This window comes from Aspergillus chevalieri, chromosome 5 (assembly GCF_016861735.1).
Source record: "Aspergillus chevalieri M1 DNA, chromosome 5, nearly complete sequence".
In the NCBI taxonomy this organism is placed as follows: domain Eukaryota; kingdom Fungi; phylum Ascomycota; class Eurotiomycetes; order Eurotiales; family Aspergillaceae; genus Aspergillus; species Aspergillus chevalieri.
The window spans coordinates 3,457,778-3,472,730 of record NC_057366.1 but is presented as its reverse complement, the minus strand read 5'-3'; the positions used below and the strand labels follow the sequence as shown (position 1 = coordinate 3,472,730).

At 50.4% G+C, this 14,953-nt stretch overlaps 6 protein-coding genes across 6 annotated transcripts; 2 read left to right on the top strand and 4 right to left on the bottom strand.

The window, feature by feature from the left end:
- Positions 1-117: 117 nt before the first annotated feature.
- ACHE_51216S (WD40 repeat domain-containing protein) lies at positions 118-4,832 on the bottom strand (the record flags this gene model as incomplete). Its single annotated transcript, XM_043281018.1, has 5 exons — positions 118-3,077; positions 3,135-3,865; positions 3,914-4,222; positions 4,272-4,395; positions 4,445-4,832. The coding sequence occupies 5 exons, from the start codon at positions 4,830-4,832 to the stop codon at positions 118-120; spliced, it is 4,512 nt and encodes a 1,503-aa protein (XP_043138540.1).
- Positions 4,833-7,518: 2,686 nt separating this feature from the next.
- On the bottom strand, positions 7,519-8,570 carry ACHE_51215S (F-box domain protein; the record flags this gene model as incomplete). The annotated part of the gene is made up of 2 exons (XM_043281017.1): positions 7,519-8,408; positions 8,462-8,570. 2 exons carry the CDS (start codon positions 8,568-8,570, stop codon positions 7,519-7,521), a joined length of 999 nt encoding a protein of 332 aa, XP_043138539.1.
- Positions 8,571-8,713: 143 nt separating this feature from the next.
- ACHE_51214A (FAD-dependent oxidoreductase) lies at positions 8,714-9,893 on the top strand (the record flags this gene model as incomplete). Its single annotated transcript, XM_043281016.1, has 3 exons — positions 8,714-8,745; positions 8,802-9,406; positions 9,463-9,893. 3 exons carry the CDS (start codon positions 8,714-8,716, stop codon positions 9,891-9,893), a joined length of 1,068 nt encoding a protein of 355 aa, XP_043138538.1.
- Positions 9,894-10,310: 417 nt separating this feature from the next.
- Positions 10,311-11,563, bottom strand: ACHE_51213S (translation machinery-associated protein TMA46; the record flags this gene model as incomplete). Its single annotated transcript, XM_043281015.1, has 4 exons — positions 10,311-10,710; positions 10,764-11,314; positions 11,388-11,405; positions 11,504-11,563. The coding sequence occupies 4 exons, from the start codon at positions 11,561-11,563 to the stop codon at positions 10,311-10,313; spliced, it is 1,029 nt and encodes a 342-aa protein (XP_043138537.1).
- A 763-nt stretch (positions 11,564-12,326) lies between these two features.
- wos2 (Hsp90 cochaperone SBA1) lies at positions 12,327-13,258 on the bottom strand (the record flags this gene model as incomplete). Its single annotated transcript, XM_043281014.1, has 4 exons — positions 12,327-12,407; positions 12,460-12,660; positions 12,716-13,041; positions 13,228-13,258. The coding sequence occupies 4 exons, from the start codon at positions 13,256-13,258 to the stop codon at positions 12,327-12,329; spliced, it is 639 nt and encodes a 212-aa protein (XP_043138536.1).
- Positions 13,259-13,839: 581 nt separating this feature from the next.
- On the top strand, positions 13,840-14,586 carry VPS24 (ESCRT-III subunit protein VPS24; the record flags this gene model as incomplete). Its single annotated transcript, XM_043281013.1, has 2 exons — positions 13,840-13,887; positions 13,954-14,586. 2 exons carry the CDS (start codon positions 13,840-13,842, stop codon positions 14,584-14,586), a joined length of 681 nt encoding a protein of 226 aa, XP_043138535.1.
- Between the last annotated feature and the right edge of the window lie 367 nt (positions 14,587-14,953).

The following is a 14,953-nucleotide window of genomic DNA, read 5'->3' as shown; positions in this document are numbered from 1 at the left end:
AATCAAAGCAAGCCAACCAATTCATCATCAATCATAACAAATTAGACGGTTAAACGAACGTAGCCCGAAATATTTCAAATGGAAACCAACTAAAAGAACGAAGGATATCAAATCAGATCAAGTCCTGTCAACCATCTGCACACTCTCATATGGCAACTCAGTCCCAACCGCCGGACTCCCCCACCCCTCTAGACCGCGACTGTTACTGCGCATTCGTGTCAGATTCCGGATCTTGCTGGTAAAGCTCTCGTTTGCACTCTTCCCGCGGCGATGGTCGAACGACATTCGTCGACGATCGGGACTCGCGCTTGCACTGCCGTTAACGCTAGCGCGGACGTCCATGGTATTCGTGAATGCTGGACCAGCGGTCATTGCGCGCGGGAGCAGACGGCCTAGATTCTCGTTGTCGAAGGCGATGTCGATTGTTCCGGAAGACTCGCGTGGAGAGGCAGAGGCTGAATTAGAATAAGGAAGAGGTGGTGGTGGTGGAGGTGTATTGAGGTGTTGGAGTTCTGGAAGGATAGGCGGTTGATGATCTGCGTTTGCTAGGGTTTCCTCGATACTGATGGCCACAGGAGAGCCCCCGAAGTAGCCACCAGGGCTTCCTTGTTCTCGAGAATTCTCACGTCGATGACCCATGTGACGGGATCGACTTGTCGAACGACTGCGCGGGAGGTTAGGGTTAAATCTGGGGTGTGTTGGGATGTTCGGAGGATTGACGTTGGCTGGTGGGCTGTGGGTTTCTGGTACGGGAACGGACATGGAGCGGCCGATTCTCTCTGCCTCGGGTTGGTAGGTGATGGCACTCAGTAGAATAGGGGCATCTGCGGCATTTTCTTCATGGCCGTTGCTGGTGCCGTTGTTGTACTTGGCTTGTCGTAGTGATGATGATGGGCTTGTTGGTAGCCCTGGTTGAGAAGACCCGGAATCAGAGCTGCTTCGCTTACTCTGAGACTCCTTGGTTGATGGAGCCCTCTGCCTCGCCTGCGAACGCGAACCGAAAGGACTGATTGAGAAAGGAAGACCAACAGGAGGGCTTCGAGTATTCATTCGAGTGTCCCCCGGGAAAGGAATATTAGGCGCAGATGGGTTCCGTGCTAGTGACAGTCGTCGCGCCTCCAATTCCGCAGCAGCAAGTTCCTTTCTTCGCTGTTCTGATATACCAACCGCGAAGGGAAGCTCACGAGTTTCCTGCTCGGATGTGTCCGTATTCCCAAGGCCCTGCTCCTCTTGACTCATACCGTTGATATTGGAAGTTGATGACTCCTGGTCCGTGGCGGATTCATGCTCCCGAGCCTGGCGACCAGCTGGTCTCACTGGCATGCCCGAATCAGCAGATTGGTCCCTCCGTCGACCAGGGATCTGCTCCCCACGACGGCTGTTACTCTGGTGCGTGCGCCGCTCCCGATCACTCGTGACAAGCCTAAGAGCCTCATCCATCGGAGACATTGGCAACGAAGACGATGGAGACATCGCATTGGATGCATCCCTCTCGGAGCTACGGCCACGATCATTCCTATCACTGGTACGGCCTGTTGCGTTCCGACTTGTAGAGCGATTGTGGCGACGCCGCGAGGAGTTCCTGGAGCCGGGTTTTTGCACTTTGTTTTCGTTGCGAGATTGAGACCTGTTGTGCTTGGCCCTGTATCTCTCCTCTTGCGTTGCTTCCTCTGGTGACATGGGCGGCGGGGACAGTGGGAGTTGGTTGTATGGATCCTCGTTCCATCCCGGCGTAGTACTTTGACCATTGACACGCTGCTGCAGTTGGAAATTCGGGTACTGATTGGCATCGTCCAAGCTGTGGATAAACTGATCAATGCTATACCCTCCCGTACTCGGGGTCTTTGCTGTTTGGAGGCTGTTCGACGACGAGAGTGGGCTCCTGCTATTGCTCATCCTTTCAAGCTGGTCTTCGATCAGGCTTATTTGCAGACCATCCGGCTTCCGATCTCTCGACCCATTCCGACTTTCTGAACGAAGGGCCTCGAATACGCCTGGTGCTGGGGATGGAAGGCCCTTTATATTGACAAAATTGTCCGAATTGGCTGGGATTGCCGTCTGCGGTGTTGACTTGGTCTCTTGATTAGGGTCATATCTGGCGGATGGTAGCAGTAATGACGGTTCTTCCTCCTGTTCTTTGTCCTGGTCCTGCTGCTGATCTTCGCTGTCTGATGTCGTGGGATATTCTCCCCTACGGAAAGGGGTGGAAGGGAAGGTAGGCGGCTCAACATCCACCGGTGTTTCTCCAATAGAGGGAAGACGTCCTCTGAAACCTGGAGTGTTCGATCGTGAACCCACAGCCTGATTCAGACTCTGCATGTTGTTCGTTCTCCATGAGGCCAGTCCACCTGGTGAAAGAGCCGACTCGCCAACAGCAGATTCGGCAATTGGAGTGATCCATGGTACGTTGGTAGGTGTCTGGTTATCAGACTTCAAGCCTGGGAGCCGCATATTAGGATTCTCGAAAGATGTAATCAGCTTCAGCGCGGGTGTCTTGGCTGTAGCCTTTTGAGCGGCTACTCGCTTTCGCTGTGATGGTGGAGAGATTGGCTGTGCAGATCCGGGAGATATCATCGGTGATCGCTGTTCTTCTGCGAAGGTAGCAGCGTTCTGCGCCGCTGGCGAGGTCCAGGGCTCTGAAGGTTCCGCGCCAGTGCATGTGAAGCATCGAATCGCAAGTTGCTGCTGCGAATGAGAAACGACATGCTCACCCCATCGACGGACAAGGTACGATTGTCGTTGCCAGTCTGTTGGCATCAGGAGACAGGTCATGATAATAGCTTCCATAAAGTAGTTCTGAGAGACGTAAACTTCAATGGCGTCGTTTTTGTCCCCGAGGCCGAGAAGGATCGTGGCTGCGGTGTGGATATCGCCTATTTCTAAAAGCTTCTGCACGAAGGCTTGCCCGACTTTGTTCGCTTGGGTCTGGCCGCTCATCTGGCTAAAGGCCATGATCATCCAGTCGGAAATAGATACAGGGCCTGAGTGGATCATGGATACCATCTCATCCGTGTCCAATGCACCGAGCCATTGTGTCAAGAGGATGGAGCTCTGGCTCCCTGGGGGATGGCGGTTGACTATATTTCTGTTAGTGAAAGTCTTTCATCAATATAGGAGGGCAATTGGTGGCGTACGCTCATCCTGTATCAGCCCCTTGATATCCCCCTCCCATCCAAAAACCATGCTCAGCATCCGTTGACGAAGACCATCCGGTGTGAGATTGGTCTCCTCTAGAGGTTGATGATGGCCGTATGGTACATCGTTCAACCGCGTCCGGATAAAAGGAAACAAATCGATCTGCTTATCGGCAGGGCTGAATTGAACTTCATGCCTCAATCGCGATCCTGCACGAGAACTCTTCGTAGACAGCGTCGACATTGACGGAGTATACCCATGTGAAGGCTGTGGCGTATTCCTCTCACTGTTTGATGGCAGTGTAGAAGCGGGAGTATTGCTTTGTTCGGACCTACTTGGTGGCGAGGCCAATGGCATCCGATACCTTCCAGAGGCTTTGGAGCTGGCGTTGCTTTGCGAGGAGGCAGGACTTGCCAGGTCTGCGTGTTGTTGCTCGTTATCCGAGGGTGTTTGTCGGCCTTCAAACGTGTAAGGGGCTTCCTTAATTGCTGGTGGATCTTGTAGAGAGCGGGAAGGTAGTATTTGTACATCCTCTGAAGACGTCGGGGGATGGTGCACGTTGGCAACCATGGTGAAGATCTCCAAGTCATACTGCTGCACTGCGAAGTTTGGACCAAGGGTAAACAAAGTGGCCGTAGGCCCATAATTAGCAATTCCGCGAACGCCATTGATAGCCGGAATACGCTCAGAAGTGACGTGCTTGGTCCTGACATCCCAAGACCATGTTTCTCTGGGTCATGTTAGTCACAGCACAAACCGAAAAGCCAATCCAACATACCCATTCATATACTGCAATATCTTTCCATTCTTAGACCAAGCCATCCATTGTGGTCCCGAGGCTGCGGTGTCCGATCGCTTCAATACTCGAATGGTTCGTGGTGGCTCTTTTTCCGCTGGCTTCGAGACGCTCCAGACTTTCAAGTCGCCATTCAACGCTTGCGAGGCCAGCATATCGGATTTTTGTTTCGATGATGATGCATGCCATGCTAAATTGACCAAAGGCGACGGATTGCGGGAAATCGTGAGTGTGTGTAGGATGTTGAAGGTAGGATGGAGCGTTGCGAGTAGAATGGAGCCATTTTGGTATCTGAAACGTCAGTCAGAACATATCCTCAAATTAATTCAAAAGCACATACCCAATTGCATATGTCCGACAATCAGCACCCGGTGCCAATGCCGTAATAGACTCAGAAATGGTCCTAGTAGAGACATGCTCCGAAGTCGACGGCTCGAAAAGGATAACCTCGCCTTTCGTATTCCCTGCACCTTGTTAGAACCGTCACACCAACCCAGACAAAGAAGAATATACCAAACGCAACATTCCCATTCCGCATCCAAGAAGCCACCTTCAACGGCTCAAAAGCCGCAAACCTTGCGATCTCCGTTCCCGTAAACAAATCCCATACGATAGCAGTCTGTCCGACATCGTAGCTCACGACCAACCGTCCTTGTCCACGCTCACTGATGTTATCCACCGATATAAAAGCAATATCATCCTGGTGATCCTCGAACCGTCGATCGAGGGCAAGGGTATCATGGTGGAGGCAGAGGATGGTCGAGCCTTGAGCGTAGAGGAAGAGGGAGGCAGTAGACGCACATGCCTCGAGGGAACGTTCCGGTGCGTGCGGCGGCGGAGGAGCCATTGGTCTGAGAATTAGAGACTCTGGGACGAGATTGTTCCTTGTTAGCTGGACCATGGTTCCAAGACATTTAAGCCCATGGGGTATGATCCGTGGTTGTCTCAAAGTCAATTCACGAGGATGTAGAAATATTCCATCGAGTTTGCTCACGGTAACATCCAAATAACCCTGTGCAACGGTCCTCAGGGACCAACTCACACAAAAAGAAAAGAAGGCTGCGACTTACAGAGAAGAGTTCTTGACAGGTTCTCAGCGTCGCACAGCACTGGAGGCCTTGTCAAGGAGACGCTGCGATGTCACCGCGAGGCATCTGTGAGTTGTGTTTTAGCAGCAGAGAGTCGAAAGAGTAAGTGAGAGCGATATATAGTAGGTTAATTCAAACTTGATGAGGAGTAGTATGGAGTAGGCGTATGGAGATGTGAAGGAAAAAGAAAAAACAGCTACGGAAGATCCGAGACGAGATGAGATGAATGACGATACTTAGTCCACCAGGTACTTTTTAATATAAATGATCAGAGTAGTCTCACACGGGATCCGGCGCTTGAGTTTGGAGTATATTCCACCTGAATATTATCATTGGAAGCGATAAATTTCAACTCTGCCCAGTATGCGAATCTGGCGACAACAATAATAACGCACTGCTACTATGACAGCCATACCATGATTCTGTTGCGAACAGGCCGTAGAGCAGTCACCCAATGAGTATCCAAGAGCTGCTCCGAAGCAAGACCTTGCCGCTTCGGGCGATCGTTGGAGATTCTGCACAACATTTCCAGCCTCTAATTGGTGCAAAGCCAGTTATTTCTTCACCAGGACCTGCGGGTTTGTCACCTGCATCGCCCAATTACACCACTTATCGGGGCCTTCCGTGCCCCGTCGCGGCGCTTAGCGGAGCGAATCACTGGGCGGAGTTGGCGGTCATTCCAGTAAGCTTCGTGATGAGTCCCGGCTCTCCGACTCTCTCCCTTACAACTCGTATTATATACTCGACACACCAGTTCAATCCTGGGGTTATAAGGATAGACAGGGTGTATCAAGTCAGTTCACTTACATCCGAAACAGGGGGCCCTGTATGGGAAATCATGATGGTTGTGTACGATCCAATCCCAGTCCGATTTCTGATACGACCATCACCGTCATCACCATGATATTCCAGTCTAATCCGCACTAATACGATCCTGCAGTGATGCACGTGCATAAGTACGAGTGCGGGCCACTGAGAACGTGATGTGACTTCTAATTTTGTGATCTCTGCTCGTGTACTCTGAGTACTCCGTAACAAGTCCTTGTATCAAGACCACACTGCATGACAGCCGTTCCCAGAACGTTTGCCATCACGGTCCGGCTGCAGATCTCCAGAGCTATCCAAGCTGTCACCGCCACTGTGACGTCCTCAATTCGTATATCGTATTATTTCAAGCAGATGTGGAGACATTCCCCCGATCCTTGAAAACCTTCTGATATACCCTTTTCTCGTTCCAAAAGAAATTCCAAATTCTCTCTCGGTTCCTGAGGTTATCGTGCGAACGCTCGTAAATCACCCACTTGATCATCAAGTAAAGACTGTACCAATCATGAGATGATCCCTCCGTGTTCCTTGGCAGTGCAAAGCCCATCTCGAAGTCAGGCATAAACCTACTGTACCAGAAAGACGGCGGGTACAAATCTTTCTGAGCTCTCGATGCGATTGCTCTGGACGCCAGAGACAGCATCCAAATATAACTGGAGTCTGTCCAGCTGAGGAGTGTATAGATCACCTCCGTCGGCAACTTGGCGAACGGGTCCATATTGCCATTTTCCGGTAGACGGTATGTGGAAGATATCTGGCTACTAGCAGTAGAGATATCACTGCCGGCATCACTTATGGGAGGCCAGTCATCGTCACTAATAGCAGGCCAATTGTCCGGCATGAATCTACACATGAGTTCAAGATCGGTCAAGAGCTCCTCCATACTGTCATACTCTGTAGGTGTGATTTCAACATATCCGAGTCCATTTACCTCCATCATCTCTTCGGAATCTCTGGGATCGCTTGACCAGAATCTATGAAAGTCACCGAAGTCATGCCTGGGACAACCAAAGGCCTCCTTGTGGTAAGTGACGCGATAAAATATATGTATTATATCGGTGAGATGCTCTTTAACATCGCGTCCATACGATATCCGCTGGAGAAAAACTCTCCAGCAATCGTCGTGGACCAAGAACGTAGGAAGTTGCGGACCAATCTCAATGGACGGAGTCTCGTACGTGCTCGACGGCCCGACGTACAAAACTACCTCGGAAGGGATTTTGTCTCGGTCTTCGGGTGCAATGTGCTTTTCTCTGTCCTCAGGAGCAACAAGCTTATCTTCGGAATTGAGATAACCAACTCCAGTGAGACCAGAAGAATCATCAGGTTTTCTATACACTGCTATAGATTAATACCTGGACGGGACTTTCAGCGACGAGGATACCGACCGGCCCGGATTGACTGCAACCACTCTGGAATACGTGCGTTGGTCCAGTATCGAGGGGCAATTGAATGGGTTCTGACGCCGCATATTGGACAAAGAGGTTCCTGCTCCTGCTCCAGCTCCATGGTGGCTAGTGTGGGAATAATGGAAGGAGGATTCTTATCAGCTACGGGGTTGGCGAGATCTCTTATCGGGTCGCTCAACTTTCTTAGTTTCCAGTCTCGTGCCCATTTCTCTTTTACCATTGCAAACCCGGCTGAAGTATATCGCATGATTGTAACTCTTAACTCCTAGCGGAACAAACACAAGTCTAGTTCATCATCGCTACCTGTATATAGCTTTTGATACCAATCTTCCTCATTGCAAATAAAGTCCCATACCCTCTTTCTGTTCCTGAGTCGATTAGAGCAATGCATCTTCAAGCCGCGTTTGACTCTAAAGTAAAGTGACCGCCAGTCATGAAACCCGTCTGTGTGAATTGGCATTGCGAATCCCATTTCAAAATCCGGGAGGAACCGACCATGCCAGAAAAACTGCGGGAGTAGGTCCGGGTGGGATATTGAAGCTACCGGTCGGGATGCCAGACGCAGTCGTTGGATATCATCTGACCGCAACCAAGTCAAGAGTATGTGAATAACCTCGGTAGGAAGATTAGTGAACTTGTCAGAACCATGTTCAAGCCTTCGTGTGGACGCTATGGAAGAAGTAGCAGGTATTTCCACCGGAACCTCAGGACCAAGGCAGCTCCTAAGGTCCTCGATACTGAAAAACCCCACAGGTTCAACAGCACAATGCCCATGTCCTCCCTGTGTCATTTCTTCAATCGGGTCTCCTTCAGCATGCCAGTATTCAGTTGATCCCCCATGATCATGTCTTGGGACACAAGAGTACTGCCTATACAAACAAGCGCCCCAAAACAGCTGCGCCAGCGCAACGGCCACAAGGTCCGTCAATGGATTGCCATACAAAATTCGATCGAGCAGGACTCTCCAACAAGCTTCATGGACTAAGTACGTGGGATTGTGCAGGCCAGCATCAAAAGACGGGACAAAGTTGTCTATGACCACATCCGGTTGCAAGTAAAACTCGTTGAAGTTCACAGGCACAACAGGCTGGTTGAAGCTGTTGAGATATCCGAGTCCAGTGGCTTCAACAGTGCATTCAGGCGATCCTTTATAGACTGTGAAAAGTTAGCTTCCCAATCCAAGTATCGAACAACGGCAGGATGCTAACAAGTCCGGATCAATTGGTACCACTCCAGGTCCTCAACTGGAGGGCCCATGTCATTTTCAGCGGCGCTCGAACGGATTAAGACGCCGCATATTGAGCAAAAATGGCGCATTGCCGATATAATGGGAATTAATTAACCGTGGATATGAAAAAGGAAGGAAGATCCTTATCATTTGCGGGGCTGGATGACTCTTATCACCTCGGCTTTCCAACCTTTATCTGTCACAACTACAAACACAATTCCATGCCACCAAAATGCCACCAAACGAGACAATCGTCGTGATAGGGTAAGCCATACCTCCCACACCCAGTAAACAACCCACTAACAGCAATCTCATGCCAGCGCCGGCGTCATCGGTCTCACAACAGCCCTCACCCTCCAAACCCACCTCTCCCCAAGCCAATCCATCCTCCTAATCGCACGCGACTTCCCCAGCACAACTTCCATAAACTACGCTTCCCCCTGGGCCGGCGCACACTACCGCCCAATCCCAGGCACAACACCCCAAGCCCTCCGCGAAAGCTCCCAAGCGCGACGCACCTACGCGGCGTTCAAGAGACTAGTCACGCAGGAACCTGCTGCGGGAATCGAGGAGGTAGAAGGGGTTGAGTATCTGGAGAATCCGCCGGAGGAGTATTTGGAGAAGAGGGGGGTTGAGGATGCGTATTCGTCGTATCTGGATGGGTTTTGCCAGCTGAGATCTGGAGGGGATGGTGAAGATGGGTTACCGGAGGGGGTGAAATGGGGCGTACGGTATAAGACATTCGTTGTGAACTCGCCGGTTTACTGTGCGCATTTGCTGCGACGATTTGTGTTGAACGGAGGGCGGACTATGACGTACGATCTCGCGGATACGAACGAGGCGTTTTATGTCGGCGAGAATGTGAAAACGGTAGTAAGTTGTTCTGGGATGGGATTCAACGACCCTAAGTCATTCATCATCAAAGGTATAGTACAACAAGCTCCCTTTCCATAAGCTACATATCTAATGCTAATGAGACAGGCCAAACCTGCCTCGTCCGCAACCCGTGCGCGATAACCCTCACCCGCCAAAACTCCGACGGAACCTGGTCCTTCTGCATTCCCCGCCCTTTATATGGCGGGACAATAATTGGAGGCACCAAAGAGCCTAACAACTGGGACCCCAATCCATCCCCACAAACACGCGCAAAAATTCTTTCCAACGCGGCCAAATGGTTTCCGTTTACGGCACAGAGTCAGGGAAAGTTTGACGTGATAAGGGATATTGTGGGAAGGAGGCCGGCGAGGGAGGGTGGTATGAGAATTGAGATTGAGAGGATTGCCGACGGGAAGACGGTTGTTCATGCTTACGGTGCTGGGGGAAGGGGTTTTGAGTTGTCTGTTGGGGTTGCGGAGGATGTGGTGGATTTGATGTTTGAGAATGGTATCTTGCGGACTAAAGGATTGTTATAGAAGTCTTGTATATACTGCATACTGACTGCTTGTACCTGGGTACCAGAAGATCGTCGCATCTTGATCATAAAGTTCATTGAGTTTACCAAACACTTTTAAGAACAAGCTGGATATAACAGAACATCGCTTAAAACCAAAAACACAGGATGTATCTCAACCTTGTGTATCATTTCATGTTCATGGTTCCCGGACCATTCCCATCAACCACAAGGTTCATCAGCCGAGCATGAAGAAGAGAATGACAAACGACAAAACGTTAACCGGGCAGGGCTCTCTCTTGCGACCCCAATACAACGGCAGTCATCCGGCACGTCAAAGGTCCATCCCACGGTCCGGCATACGGGTCTGGTACACCGGTCCAGTGCGGGCGATCTGGAAAGCCCCCAGTAGTGGAATCTCGTGAGAGTCGCACGGAACTCAACCCGCGCTCTCGTCTGGCACAGTGAAACCGTGGATCTTCCCAAGTCGCTCCTCTTCCTTCTCGGCGCGGATTCGTTCGGTTTCCTCCCGGAGAGAGTCGAAGTTGAATCCATCATCATCCTCATCCTCACTCTCATCATCTGCCTTCCAGTTCCCGCTCTCAAACAGAGTACGACCGGTGGCTTCCTTGGCCTGCTTGGCCTGTTGCTCAGCGGCCTTCTTGTCGAGACGGTTCTTCTTCCATTGAGCAAATGTCTCGGGGGTAACTGGTGTGAGGTTACCCGTGAGCTTGTGTCGTTCCGATTCGAGCCAGTCTTCCAGGGTCAATGTGTTGAGTGGCGACTTGTCCATCAAAGCCTTTTCGGCCTTTCTCTGCTCCTTGGTCTTCAGAACGAATCTATACGGGCATTAGACATCATTCAAGTTCACAAGGAAAGGGAGGTAACATACCCAGGCGGCAAGCTATGTCTGTACATACACTTGTCACCACCATTGGGACAAGTCCAGAACCATCCGTATTTTTGGTTCTCGACAGCTTCGATAAAATATTTGCAGACCTTCTCGGTTGTAGTTCGTGGGTTTCCGTGCTTGCTGAGAATGACCTTGCGCAACTTCTCTTCGTCCCAGTCGTCCATGGCATCCTTCTTCTTCGCCTCCTCCTCGTCCTGCTTCACATCCCGAGAATCGGTGTACAGATCCTTCTTGGCAGCCTTGCGCTCGGCATTCAAGTCGTGGCTGAACTTGCACTTGCGGCCCTTTTCACAGTTTCCCTGTTTGTAGAAGACACAGACAACGGTCTTGGGGTCGACACCGAAGGGAACCTTTTGCACCTGGACGGGCTTGAACAGCTCCGCAGACTCCTTCTTGGCTTCGGCTGCGGCCTTCTTCTCTGCTTCAATGCGAGCCTTTTCAGCTGCCTTTCGCTTATCGTCAGGTCTCACGTTGGCCTTATCCTGGGCTTTCATTTGCTCAATCTGTCTCTTGGCCTGAGCACCTTTTTTCTGCACGCAGAAGTGTGTTAGTGTATCGAGTCTCGGGTTCGTGGTTGAAGGCCAGTGGCGTTGGTGTACATACGTTCTTCATACCAAAGGTCTATTAAGTGAAAATTGCAGTTAGCCATCGCTCAATTTCGTCCCTTCTCGTCGAATGAAAGGAACATGAAGAGACAGGAAAGAGGGGCGAAAACGAACCTTGTCCTCCGCGGTGGCCTTCTTCTTCTTAGGCTGGTCGGGCTGCTTCTTGGGAGGCATGATGGCGGTTTGTCTCTTGTCGAGAACCCAGGTCACTTGAATCCGATCGAGGTGGGAATATGAAATGCGCGCGAGCGACGGTCGGCGGGTTTCACACAATCTCGGTCGAGCAAGTTGTATGACGGCAAAAAAGAGGGCGCTGGCCAGCCTTAAGGAGTGGCAACCAGATAGATAAAACCAAGTGAATGGCTCTATAAATAACGAGATAGCTAGGGAGTAATGGTATGTAGTCAAAGTACGAAGAGGAAAAGAAGAAAAGGAAAGAAGTGAGGCAACTCCACATTTTCGCACTTTGTGGCGGGACAGGATCTTTTTCCTCGTTCGGCGGTCCGCCAATCGAAGTGCCCAATGTGATTATTATTTAATCACTGTGACTTTGCGCAGTTACAAAAATCAAAACGTTAATATGAAGGACAAAATCAGATCTACTTTTCTTTTCCTTCTGTTCAATACAAATTTCATAGGATATGGCTGGGTTTAGTGTATGGCCGTGGTCCATGGTCTATGATGTAGTTGAAAATCCGAACACACGACGCCTACGCTTATAGGAATTGAACTACAAGTAGAGCTGAAGACACCCAGTCAATCATCTCGTCATATCATTCGACTTAAGGAAACATTTCATAAACACCCAAGGCAATGAACCCTAAGCCAGTGCCCAAAAAAATCCAGTGCATGCTCGCCGGTAATATTCCGCCAAGATTATGATGATTCTTTTTTCTCTTGGAATTCAGGTAAAGCAAAAGGACGGGAATGAAGAAAATTATGAGACCTCTTGGATCTTGGGGTTCTTGGCCTCACCCTTGTCGTCGGCGGGCTCGAGCTCGGGCATATCTTCCTCCTCCTAGTATACTGTTAGCTTTGTAAAAATGAAGAAAAGATCTCATAGAACTTACCTCGTCACCCTCAGCACCTTCTGCTTCCTCTTCGCCAGGCTGTCCACCAAGTCCAGCAAGGGCACTGGGGTCAAGACCACCCAGCTTCGAGAAATCAATGTTTCCAAGACCGCCGGCACCGCCATCACCACCACCGAAGTCACCGAAGTTGTTCGCATAGTCCTCGTCAGGGACCTCGTCCTGTTCATCCTCGTCGACCCACTATTGCCAGTTAGCATTACTTCCAGCATCACCCCACATAAAGGATTGTCCGTACCTTGTCAAAGTCGGTCTTCAAGAAGTGAACTCTCTGCTTAGTCTCCAGCAGACGAGGCCAGAATTCTTCCTTCAGCTCCTTCTTCCGCAGAACCAGCTCAACTTCACGGTCGTTGTGGTTCACTTTGCTGTTCTCGGGGTCGATTTCGGCGTACAAGTCGAGCGACACATGATACTTCACGCCCTTCTTGGATTCACCAGTGAACGAGACATTTTTCGAAGTGATCTTCAGGTCTGCAGCAGACTTGGCAACATCGGAAGCCTTGATATCCACGTAGAGGTAATTGCGCTCGGCCTCAGTGCTCGAGGAGCGCTGAGCCCATGTGACTGAAAATAGCAAAATACGAGTCAGAAACGGTGCACTTTAAATGAACCATGGTCACGAATGAGCAATATCAGTCCATCCACACCGACACATCGATTCGTGACGAGGCGTAGAGATGGCCAATGTGCGATGCGGCTGGATGATGAAAACATCCGGCCAAAGCGGGGAAAGCGAGAGGACAAACGTACCTTCAGGGTGTGTCTGAGGAAGGTCAGGCATTATGAATCGTAGTAGGGAAGATGTGTGGTTAGAAAGTGTAGAGAGAGATGAAGATGACGTTCAACGCAGAGAGATGTTTTGAGCAGCAATTATGAGCAAGCAACAGTCACCACCTGCCCTCTTCTTTTTCCTGCCTTCCTTAGCGGGTGATCATCGAACGTACGAGAACCCTCCCGCTCTGTTTGCCCTGTTTGCAGCATTTAATACCTCAGGCATAAAGAGACGTCACCTGCAAGCCACAGCATGACTAAGCCCGCCGACTCCCAAGCCTTCTCTTTTGGTGACTGCCAGACACGGATGATGGATGGAATGGTTATGAGAATGCTGCGATAAGCCCGAAAGAGGATAACAAGGCCACAGTGCGCCTACTTGTCTACTAATCAGTATTGACTACGATTTTCAGCGGTTTACTCCTTTTCGCACACGCCTTTCACCACCCGTTTTCGGTACCCCGCCTGGTTACGAAGAGCATGGACTTCGAAGTGATTTGATACAGTCGGACACACAACATTGCTCAAGATTGGCAGCGACGTGCTGCTTATATACATTGAACACGAATATCGGATTGACCGTGGGAAATCATGGAGACCCTTAAGGCGGTCTTTTTCGGGCCCGATCCCCAGGCTCAGGTGCGATTCATACGGATAAACACTCACGCTGCCGCTGCTAAGGCTGACTTTTAAATCCGATGACAGATGAGAAAATGCAATCAACTTATCCGCGCTAATACCCGCCAATTAGACCGCGACATCACGCAGCTCAAGACCCTCGACAGCAAGACACGACAATTCATATTGAATGCGTCAAGACGAGCGGAGCGGAACCCCTCGCAGGCAAGACAAGCCACCGTCGAATTGAAGACGTTCGCGCGAGAACTCGTTCGGATCCGGAAACAATCCGCCCGTTTGACCACGAGCCGAGCACAGCTTCAGAGTGTCCAGATGCAGGTGAACGAGGCGTTTTCGGTCCGCAAGATTCAAGGAAGTCTGAAAAAGTCGACGGGAATCATGAAGGATGTGAACACACTAGTTAAGTTACCAGAATTATCCGGAACGATGCACCAACTCTCCACGGAGTTGGTCCGGGCCGGGATTATCGAAGAGATGGTTGACGATGCAATTACCGATTCTAATATGCTTGAAGAGGAGGAGGAGGAAGCCGACGCAGAGGTGGACAAGATTTTGCAGGAGATCTTACAAGGAAAACTCTCCCAGGCCCAAAAGCCGGAGAAGCCTCTGGAAGAAGAGCCGGCCGCCGAAGACGTGTTCGAGGACCAGGAAGCTACGCTTGAACAGATGCGAGGACGATTGGAAGCTCTGAAGAGCTAATGGGATTCTCTTCAACTCACTACGAGACTACCCGCAAGCCTCAGGAACGGGGTCTTTCTTTTGAAATGTATACTGGAGCGCTCAACGGAGTTCTGGCATGGTATTTGATGTTTTGATTTTGCTAGGCTGGTCCTGATATATGAATTTAATTGTTTTCACGTGCTTTTCATATCTAACTTAATTAAGCGCTTTTTTTGGCTCACTGGGCACCGTGGATCACTTTATTTTCTAACCTTCGGCCTGTTAGCTATCTTCAACAAGCCTCAAGCTTGGGCTCTACCATCATGATATCAGCTCTTCCCCCCCCCTTCTTGGACTTATACAGTTGAGAGAGGAAAAGCCGACCAACAGGGACAAAGCCATATCA